Raw genomic sequence first — 11,558 nt, forward strand, 5'->3', positions numbered from 1 at the left:
TGATGGGTGGATATCCATGACCTGAAAAGTGATCTGGAAATCATTAGGTCCTATCTTGATTGGGAGCTTAACCTCACCAATCACAGTCTTGCGGGATCCATCAAAAGCTTTGACGACCACTCCACTCTACCTCCTGGGAGGCCCCTGGTATGAAAGTCTGGCAAGAGTGGATTTTGGCAACACATTCAATGATAATCCAGTGTCTACCAGCACATTAGACATGGCATCATCCTTGCAATTCATGGAGATGTGAAGCGCCAAATTATGGTCTCTTCCCTCCTCGGGGAGATCAGCATCACAGAAACTCAAATTGTTACAAGCGGTAATTTTTGCAACAATGCTATCGGATTATTCTATTGTGACGTCACGTCCAACACCTTTTGCAAAGCTTCACGGTGTGGCTCAGAGTTCACTAACAAAGATAGCACTAAGATCTTTGAAGGCGTTTGTAGAACCTGATCTATAACATTGTACTCACTCCTTTTGATGAGCCTCATCATCTCATCACAGTCCTTTCTAATCATCCCATTATGGCCAGCAGGGACAAGAGTTCTAATAGCATCAGCAGGTCTATTAACAGCAAGTGTCGGATTCGGAGAATTGGAGGAATTCCCAACAGGATGGGTGACACTATCAGCAGTATCAGTTCTTGTGGTGTCAGCCCGGGGTTTCGGCGACACCGAGAAAACACGACAACTACAGGTAAAACCACTGACATCAGTAATACTCACGACAGAAGTGGAGGGTAGAGGCACCTCCTTCCCATCTTCCAATGCAACAGCATTATAACGATAGGGAACAACTTTGTCGGAAGAGTAGGGCACATGGCCAGCTGGCTTAATAATGAGAGTGGGAGAAGCCTTCTGCTTGCTGCCATCATATCGGATGACAACATGCTCTGGTATCCTGAATACAGGTGATATCACATTAACTTCATCATCCTCATGACGATTCTGAAGTATCTCAATTACACCCTGATCCAGCATTTCTTAGATGTCTTTTCTGACTTTACGACATCCCCTCTCATTCACAGTGCAAACACGGTAGCTGTCGTGGTCATGCTCGTAGTGACTGTATCCACACAAAAGTCTATGCATCTCGACCAAAGATTTCGGATATGGCTGACATATCTGACCTTGTATTTGCCAGGGCAACCCTGAACCATGTTGACAACAGACTTCCCATGCTCGGGCAATGGGTTCTTCTTCACATTAGGACCCACGTCCTCGAAAAACAATATACCGCTTCTCACAAGGTCTTGCACCTTGGTCTTTAATGGGTAGAAATTTTCCATATCATGTTCGGGAGCACCAGAATGATAAACACAGTGAAGCTCAGGCTTATACCACCACTGAGGGTTGGTAGGTATAGCAGGTGGGTCACGTGGAGTGATCAGCTTCCTTTCAATTAAAGAAGGATATAGCTCTGCGTAGGTCATGGGAATAGGATCAAAAGTGACCCTTTTCCTATCATAGCTTATACTGGTCTGATTGTTGTTTCGAGGTTGGTAGGCCTGCTGTTGAGGACGGTGTTGTTGTTGTTGATACTGTTGATGTTGATGTTGCTGGTTCTGATTATGATGCTGATATTGTTGATTCTCTTTGAAAACAGGCGCTATATGAGCCACCTGGTGCTGGTTACTAGCGGGACGCACAGTCTTCCTCTTTATAGAGGGTCTTCTAGATTTGACATGGGAGGTCACATCATTATCCTCACCATCTTTCTTCTTTGCAAATGCCCCATAACGTTTGGTAGAAGAGCCTTCTTCTCTGGTCAGGCGCCCTTCCCTGACTCCTTCTTCTAGATGCATCCCCATATTCACCATCTCGGTGAAGTCAGAAGGAGCGCTCGCAATCATCCGCTCATAATAGAATGAACTCAAGGTCTTCAGAAAGATCTTGGTTATTTCCTTCTCTTCTAGCGGAGGCACGATTTGTGCAGCCAATTCTCGCCACCTCTGGGCGTACTCCTTAAAAGTTTCCTTATCCTTCTGGGACATGGCCCTCAATTGGTCCCTATCGGGAGCCATATCAACATTATATTTGTATTGCTTGACGATGGCTTCGCCAAGGTCGTTGAAGGAGCGGATGTTCGCGCTGTCCAAACCTATGTACCATCTCAGGGTGGCACCGGACAGGATGTCCTGGAAATAGTGGATCAGGAGTTGATCATTGTAGGTCTGAGTCGACATTTTTCGTGCATACATAACCAAATGGCTGAGAGGGCAAGTGTTTCCTTTGTACTTTTCAAAGTCAGGCACTTTGAACTTGACAGGAATCTTGACATTAGGAACAAGGAAAAGTTCAGGAGCAGATTTGCCAAAGAGGTCCTTCCCACTAAGAGTTTTGAGTTCCTTGCGCAGCTCAAGGAATTGATCATTCATAGCATTCATTTTCTCATACACATCTGGGCCCTCAGATGGGTCAGAGTGATGAATGGTGTCATCTACTCTCGGCAAAGTATGCACGACTGAAGGTGGCACAACAATGACTGGGCTAGATGCCGGCAGAGAAGCAAAGGTTGGGGCGAGATCCTCTAGAACAAAGTTCACGGGCATCCCCCAGGGAAACCCGGCTGGCATAGCAGTAGGTGCAAAATGGGCACTTTCAGCAGGCGCAGTTGAGGAGGCAATCTCGGAAATGACTGTCCTCTAGGGAGGAGTTGAAGGCGTTGGAGAAGACTGGCTTTGGGAGGCCAAGAATGACTCCATCAGGGAAGTCAATCTTGCAACTTCCTCCTTCAATTCTCTGTTCTCTTGCTCTAGGTGATCCATTAGCTTCGATGAGTTGGCTCTGGTGTAGTACCGGTGCGTCATCTTGTCTTCAAAATAAATGAAGAACACAGAGTTAGACCACTGAACAAGAAGCCCTGGAACAAATCCTGCTTATGCACATGATGCATGTAATGCTTGTGCATATGATTTATTTTTTATCAAAGGAACTTTTAGAGTTCTATTTGCAAATATTTGGAAATATTAATCATTTAGACATATATGGAATAATCATATCAATAATATTTGGAAAATATTTTTTCACCAAAGAAGTACAGTCTTGGTAACCAAATACAATACAAGAGAGAAGGAAAATGAACATCCTATGGAACCCTAGAAGCAATCGTCCAAAGCTCTCGAAACAGGAAGATAAGAAGCACATTGGAGAATTCACCACAAGAGTCAATAATTTGCACACCATCATACACACGGTTGTACCAAAATATATCATCATTAGTGAGAGACATAAGCCTCGTGGACCATCGTAGACATCCTTTGTTCTCCTTGAAGGCGACCGTCTGTGGCACGTGCGAAATAAACCACTTGTACAACAGAGGCAAACAGCATACAATGGTACCACCACCCTTTGCATTCCTCATATGCAAAGAGAAATAAGTGTCACCCAACAGAGTCGGAATGGGATTAAGAGTAGAGAAAATCCTAATGGCGTTCACATCCACACACGTGTCGATGTTGGGGAATAACACTAGCCCATAGATGAGAAGTACAAATATGGCCTCAAAGGCGTTCTCACTCATGGCCTTCCTATACATAGTAGCTTGAGCAATGAGGAAATCAGATGGGAGACCTTGAATTCCACCTTTGGTAGTCATATGAGCACCAATAATAGATTCATCTATATGCAACAGATCAGCAATCTCTTAAGAATTAGGAACTCTCTCTAAGCCACTGAACGACAACTAATCTAGAATAGGTATACCCACAAGATAGGCATACTCCTCAAGCGTAGGCAAAAGCTGGAAATCCGGAAATGTGAAGCAACGGTAAAAGGGATCATAGAACTGCACCAACACACTCATCAGAACTGCATCCACCTGAGTAGCAAGAATAGACAGAAGCTTCCCATGGCGAGCCTTGAACTCCAAGGGATCTAATACATAGGATGTCAAACTTCTTAACTCTTTCAAGTCGGGTTGTCTGAAACTTTACTTCTTCGTATTCCTTCTTTGCTTATCCATGTCTAAAAATTTGCAAATAGACCTTTTAAGTTCCTTGAATATTTTCTCATTGTTGATGATATGGATGTGTATGAATGCATGATTGCATGGATGCAACAATCACACTCAAGTATCAAGCAAATCACACCATACAAAGGTCATGGGATGAATCAAATCATCCTTAATATCAATCATCCATTTTGGTGGATTATGGTTTACGCCTTATCAACATCCAAGTTCCATTGATATTAAGGATACACAAGAACGGATCAACCATGAATCAAGGGTTTGTTGCAAGTCACGAGCATGAAATCTCGGTTAAGAACCACCCAAAGGGAGTGTACTATGGTTAAACCTGACAATCATGTTCCACAAGAGGTTCCCATAGTCATCATCCCATCTTTCGGATATTATCGGATAAGCGACTACTCGTATTCCAAAAATATTCTCAAGAGAGACTCTTATGGGTGTAGTATCGTCCTAAAAATAGGCCAAGATGGGCTAGGTAATCTAAGGTCCTTAGCTTCTAAGGTCTATATTGGAAAGAGTAATTCCTAACTACGACTACTCGTGTGACATTATTGATCCCAACATGACCTCTACCAAGTGAATGGGCTTGCAAGTCAACTTGCTAAGGAATAACTCCACACAAGTTGACAAGACTATGCCATTCTCCTATCATAAGTGCACTCGAGTTCGGGTATAGAACTCATATCACAAAAGATCACCAAGCACATAAGCAATTGATATATCAAGCAATTCATACATTACAAACAATACAGTAATCCCAAATTTGCACAAAAATATGTCACAAACAATATAAACATACAATACAAGAAAATGTGAAAAGTAGGCAAAACCCACTAGGCAAATCATCCCCAGCAGAGTCGCCACTTTTTTGTAGAGGGGTATTCGTTACCTTTAGGATTATTGACTAAATCAAAAGTAAATCATACAATTCGAGTCACCACCACACTTCTATTTATCCAAAGGAAAGGTTAGAAAGTGAACAAAGACCGAGAAGTTTTACCAAATCAAAAACTAATAAAAATGTCAGAGATCTGGGTAAGTGTCGCAACTGGTGCGAAAAAACAACCAGCGAAAGAAAAAAAATAGAAGAGTCGCCACCGTTCATTATTTATCCCAAAGGAGGGAAAGGAAACGATCGAAGAAAACCTGAAGAAAAAGGAAAAGACAAGGTCTCGCAACCAAATCTAGGGTTCGGGAGTCGATTATGCGAAGGGAAGGTATTTGTACCCCTACGCATCTGTAGTACTCTACGAGATCCACTCTTGTTATTCTAGCTTAAAGGGTGTGTGTATATCTAAAGTACTATCTGCTAATGTAAGGTCAAAAGAAAAGGACTCGCAAGGATATCGCATCCACTGCCTACGTACCTCGTCTGAGTATGAGAATCAGAGTCTTCGTAGCTCGGGTACCTAGGGGTTAAAGAGAAGTGTGCTCGGTAAGACGTCGCGTCTTATGCCTACGTATCTCATCTGGAATGAGAATCAGAGCAAAACGTAGTTCGGCTAACTACGGGAACAAGGGTCTCGATTGCAACTAGAGCAAGAGAAAGGGAAGGTCTCGATCGCAACGAGGGCGAGAGAAAAGAATCGCAACAAGGGCGAAAGCAGACAAGGATTAGTTGTTAGTCGTTAGTCAAACTCGGCAAGACATCGCATCTCGTGCCTACGTATCTCATCTGAACATGAGAATCAGAGTTGTCGTAGTTCGCCTAACTAGGGGTTGAGGATTGCCATCTGAACATGGACTTACAGAAGAGGACACCAGCTGTGTCAAAGGAAAGTGGGAAATGTGTTCAACGTCCTAGCAGTAGGTGTCGCAGCTCGCTGAATCGAGTCTTAGGCAGTTACCTCTTTGCAACAGAACGGACTGACATGCCACAAGATCGGAGACGCACGAAAGGTCTAAAAGTGGGGAAGCGCTGCCCTAGAGTTGTCATGCAATGAACCTATGTGTTAGGATTTACATAGGGGAACATCTACCTAATGTTAGCATGCAAAGAATAAGGGAATTCTACCTATGTTATCATACAAAGGGTTCTACCTAATGGGTGCTACCTAAACGGAACAAGAGACAACGGATGGAGCAAGGAGAGGAACCACATATAAGGGTAGATGGCGATGCCTGAGGCAATCGACTTACAGGTAGATGGCGATCCATGAAGCAATCGACTTACAAGAGGAATGGTGATGCATGAAGCAATCGACTTACAAAAGGATGGATGAATACGTGCTGGTTCTGTTAAGTATTGAAAATGATTACTCGACGTTGGATCGAGGTTTTGATCTTGTTTTGAAATGATTATCGGATGTTCATTTTAATTCTTGTATTAACAGATGAATAAAGAATGAAAGAATAAATATTATACACTTCATGGGAGAGGGGTACATTTGTTATGAATGGGGATGGTTCATGGCAATCAAACAATAAGAATATATGCCTCATACATCATACAAGTAGGCAACAGTTAATCAAACAATAAGACGAGTAAACAAGTGTATGATCAAGTCAAAGAATCAAATAATGAAATAATGGAGCATTAAATAAGGCATGAGAAGTATGAACATGTTAAATAATCAAGCAATGGTATGCATGGATGAGAGAAATAAATGTGACAAATGATAGGTGAATCAGACAGATGGAAGGATGCACAAAAGGTCCACTGAATAATTTAATCAGGAAATGAGGTAAGGACCAAAGAAAATCATGATAAAAGGCCTCTAATACATGGCATATGAGATGAACAAGGGAGGATCAAGAGATCTCTTCAATTGCCATAAGCAATCCCTAAGTCAAACATCGATCATAAAGAAGTCAACTAAAAATTCAAGTCAACTTAAAAAATATCAAATAAATAGCAAATTAATCAAGAAAATTCTGAAAAATTAAACTAAATGAGGTGGGGTCAGGACATCATCATCCCCCAAAACTTTTTTAAAAATAATGAAAATTAGTGCATGGATTAATTGAAATAAAATAGAGGTCAAAACAAAAGTCAACTAACCAAACTAGGTCAAAAATAAATCCAAAATAAATTGAAAATGGGAAATAAAATTCCAAGAAAAGGTCAGGTTGACCATGGGATTGTTAAAAGAAATAAAATACTAAAAGAAAAATAAAATGCTAAAAAAGGCTACACATAAGTATTGAAACCACCCCACTCAAGACTATGATACTACCCTTCTCCACCAGACCACTCATGGTTATTTATTATTTTGATGCTACTTTAAATATATAAACCAAAATAGATTAAACATTAGAATAAAAACTAAATTAAAAAAGAGTCTGTTGGACTATCCTAATAAATGATAGGGAACCAAAAATTAAAACCCAGCCGCCTGGCTGTTGGGTTCTTCAACAGAATGTGCATTGAAAATGTGTAATATTTACTAACTAAAATTTAGGAAGTTTAAACAAATTTTTAATATTTTCAAAAAAAACCTATCCTATTTAAAATGAGTTAAAGAAAAGAAAAATATAAATTGGAAAAGATACAGATTCGTTCTCTCCCAATCTCACGCTCTCAGCAATCGCCTTCAACCTCTCGTCTCTCTCATACTACGTAGCCGCTTCCGTCTCAATCTCCCTTTCGCTCTCAATCTCAACGAAACCTCTCTCACACCCAACCTCAAGTTCCTCTCACCAAAAACCTCTCTCTCACATACGAAAAATCAATGGCTGAAGCAAAAACAGGGAGCTCACCTTCGGACCTTCGACAGCGACGACAGCTCAGGTAATGAATCTCCCTCCTTCACTCCTTTCAATCGGTTGTTTTTCTGATTTGGGAATTAGGGTTTTCGCCTTTTTTGAAGTTTTTTCGCCGTTCCTCTTTTTTTCGTCGTCCCCTTTTTAATTCGCTCTCCCTCCTTTTTATGCTCACAGATTAGGGTTTTCGGATTTGGTACTCAAAAGCTCAAAGAAGAAAATTTCCAGAAGTCTTTTTTGATGCTCAGAATTGGACTACCTCCTTTGATGCTTGGCCTTGGAAAGGTAATCTGAACCACGCTTTCTCCAATTGTTTTGTCTGGATGCCAAATTGGGAATTCTTTGAAATTTTACTGCTTGGTAATTAATTGCGTTTTACTACGGTGAAATTGGTGAGCATTGGTTTGATTTTGCCTTGATTTCAATGTTTTTGCTAGGTTTGATTGAGAAATTCTTGGATTCGCATCTAGTTTGTCTTCTGTAGGCCTATCATTCACCAAAAGATGCTCTGAATTTCCTACCAAGTTTTCTCCCTCATAACTACCTTCAGGAAATTCAATAAAATACTCAACACTTTTGTCAAACGCTCCAGCCTTTCTTGCATGAAGATGCTGTTGAAGTTTCACCTCCAGCTTTGAACCAGGGTGCTATTGCTGCTTTTCACTGTGACTTCCATTAGAACCAGGACCACTCATTGCAGTTGTCATTAAGGCAAAATTTGGTGTCTGCATTGGCATTGCAAAAACTCTGAGCGTAAATATTCATTGTGGGGCGATTGACTTGTGGAAGTGCAGGTTATGGTCACTGTTGTTCTTCTGGCAGGGTCATGGCAGGTTGTACAACGCTAACCAACAGTACCGACGGCTACAAAGAAAATAAAGCGCACAACCAATGTGATATCGGCATCATCGGTAAAGATTGCTCCGGGTAAATTGTTCCTCTCAAAAACTTCAGCAATCAGCTTTGTAATTATCAATGGAGTAGTTGGCGCACCCTTCCAGACAACCATGTTACCGCCGACTAGTGCAATGTAAGCATTCCATCCTGAGGTATGCCACTTTCATGAGCAAAATCATTAGCCCCCACAAAAGCCTTGTGTGGTTGTAACTGCAAACCAGAGTACTTTTCAACCATTTTGATTGTCATATAAATGTGCCTTGTATTGATTTCAGTGTGGAGATTGTTGAAGATATATCCTCCGTATTTCAAGGCCATCACAACTTCTTCCAAGGAGGCATTTCCATCTTTAAGCCTCTTTACAACGACAAGCGTACCGTCCGAAAGAATTCCTTTGTAGACAATGCCGAAGCCGCCTTTTCCTAATATGTTTTTGTTGCTGAAGTTGTGAGTAGCAATTTGGACTTCTCTTCATTTCAACCCTTCAAGAACCAACTCCAAAAATCCGAAACCAAGGACTAATAAGAAAAGGCATCCAAGACTTAAACCAAACGCAATGACCCCTTTTGTGAGCGTTAGTATTGTTTAAGTTCATTGACATAGGCATGAGTTTCATCCCATGACAGTTTGTTTCTTTTGCTGTAGCACAGACCAGAGGGTTTCCAACAATATTGAATGATTTGGCCAAGATTCTAGGCACACTGCCACTAAAATTGTTGAATGACAAATCAAAAAAAGTAAGTTGCGCCATGTTCGCCAACGACTCGGGACATTCACCAGAAAAACTGTTATTATTAATCCTCAAGTATTGAAACTTTCTCAGATGACCAAGAGAAGTAGGAATCTTTCCATTGAAAAAGTTATCAGAAAGATCAAGTGTTTGAAGCATGGAAAGTTTTCCTAGCTCTGAACTGATTGGTCCAGTTATGTTGTTATTCTGTAACATAATAGTTTGAAGATTTGTTAACTTTCCAATACTTGGTGATAATGTACCAGATAAATTCTGACTAGGAATTCCCAAACTAATAACAAGATTCTCAGTAGAACAAGTAATCATATTCCAACTACATGGATCAACAGCATCACCATCCCAATTCTCTAGAATTCCATGAGGATCCATTAATGAAGCTTTTATACTCATCAAAGCTTGAACTTCAAAGTTAATTCCTTTAGGAGAAAGCAAAGCATTAGTAGAACACGAAAACAAGAACAACGTCACAAAACATAGAAAACCTTCTCCTCTTGAAATTTCCATTAGGATTTTTCTAAGGGTAGATGTTTTTTTTTGTTATTATGTTCTCTTCAATTTTCTGTTATGGCTTTGTAATTGAAACATGGACTGCTGCAGAAATTTGATGACAGGATGTTATCCATGTGCAGTCACGACCAAACTCAAACATCCTTGGCCAATGCAAGTGCAATATCTAGTGTGGTTGTAATGCTTGGTTGTAGTAGTTGCAGGACCTTGCTTAGCAATGTAGAACCAAGGGTTGGCCAAGCCAAAATGACAATTCAAGACAAGTTGCACATGAGGTTAACATAAGATAAGTTACTTGGCCAAGAAGATACAAAGTCAAACTCATCACACAAGACTCCTGGATGGTGAATCAAGGCTAAAATGGATTAGATTAGGTTTAAGAGGGTCAAAAATGGGAAGGTTAACTAAAGTCAACAAAATAGTCAAAATTCAATTTTCTTTGTAGTTTCTTTGTAAATGGACATTGAATAAATGGTTATGGTGAAATTTTAGGTTTTTTGGATTTTGGGTGACTTTGGTCAATGTTGACCAAAAAGTCAACTGTTGACCAAAGTCAACAATTGGTCAAAATTGTCAAGACTTGTACCTTTTTTTATGTAAAATCAAATGTGATAGTTTAGAATGATGTGAAATGAATTGAAATGGTTTGAAAAATGATTTGAAATTTGGTTTTACCATTGGTTTATTTTATGACTTGAATGCTTGACTTTGAAAAGATCATGACTTGACTGGTAGTATGTGTTAACAAGGCCATGAACTGATGGTATAAGATTAGGATTTGAAAGGGATATTCATGAATCAAATGGCATGATTGGCAATTGGCTTGTGACACAAGAAGGTTGGTTGTTTGGATGACCAAGACCATATGAGTAGTAACAATCACATGAACAACACCATGACTTTGGACTAAGACCAATCCTCATATAAAACCAAAGTAAGGTTAGGCCAAACATGCTAAAAAAAAAAACATAAAAAATTCAGGACCAAAATCGGGGTATGACATTAGGGCATGTGAAATTTGTGTTATTTTGGACCAAACTTAAATGAATGAATGTCCAATGCATGGCCAAATTGTGATAACAAAATGTGGGTTGGTTTGCAGCATGACTTGGCAAGCAAGAAATCCATTCCAAGGTGGTGACTTTATGGCCATGTATGTTGATGATCAAGTTACCAAATGATGAAATAATGCAAACAGTAGAAAGACCTCATGGAGTATCTCATCTTTCATGTTGATCACAAGTGGAAATGATGAATGGAAGAAGGTGAAAAATGATCCCAAAATCGTGTCACACCAACTGCAAAATGGTTGGGCCAGTTTGGCCTAAAATCTGCCTAGAGAATCAAGTCATGGTGCCCACTTTAGGTGAATGTATTTCTCAAACGACGGACCCAAATGATATGATTCCAAAAGGAGGTGAAAGCGGACATGGCAAGGTATAATTGTTGTGAAGAAATATTTTCAATTGGTGCCTTGAAGTATAAGAAAACTGGCCAAGAAGTCTTGACAAACTTTGAAGATTTTGAGACTTAGAAATTTTTCTAAGTGTCCTAAAAATATGTCTCACTTTGACTAAGCATAACTTTCTCAATTTTGATCCAAATGGAGCAAAGTTTATATTTCTAGAAAGCTTGGAACAAGAGGAACAACTTTCATGTTGGAAAAATTCTCAAATGGAGCTTTTATCTTGATGGAAAATGGGCTTAAAGTGAGTGCAACAAC

The 11,558-nt window shown here is 40.1% G+C and overlaps 1 protein-coding gene across 1 annotated transcript; it reads right to left on the bottom strand.

Annotated features, from left to right (window-relative positions):
* Window positions 1-8,700: 8,700 nt before the first annotated feature.
* On the bottom strand, window positions 8,701-9,851 carry LOC127096403 (protein NSP-INTERACTING KINASE 1). The gene is made up of 2 exons (XM_051034975.1): window positions 9,070-9,851; window positions 8,701-8,999 (listed from the first exon to the last, which is right to left on the bottom strand). The coding sequence occupies exons 1-2, from the start codon at window positions 9,830-9,832 to the stop codon at window positions 8,701-8,703; spliced, it is 1,062 nt and encodes a 353-aa protein (XP_050890932.1). The 5' UTR covers window positions 9,833-9,851.
* Window positions 9,852-11,558: the final 1,707 nt, after the last annotated feature.

The sequence above is a fragment of the Lathyrus oleraceus genome, chromosome 6 (genome assembly GCF_024323335.1).
Source record: "Lathyrus oleraceus cultivar Zhongwan6 chromosome 6, CAAS_Psat_ZW6_1.0, whole genome shotgun sequence".
Lineage (NCBI taxonomy): Eukaryota > Viridiplantae > Streptophyta > Magnoliopsida > Fabales > Fabaceae > Lathyrus > Lathyrus oleraceus.

Bases quoted from the DNA above. Each gene is read 5' to 3' on its own strand.
- LOC127096403 (XM_051034975.1), bottom strand. From the start codon at position 9,832: ATGGAAATTTCAAGAGGAGAAGGTTTTCTATGTTTTGTGACGTTGTTC. The intron at 9,000-9,069 runs GTTCTTGAAGGG...AAAACATATTAG, and splicing joins GTTTCGGATTTTTGGAGTTG to GAAAAGGCGGCTTCGGCATT.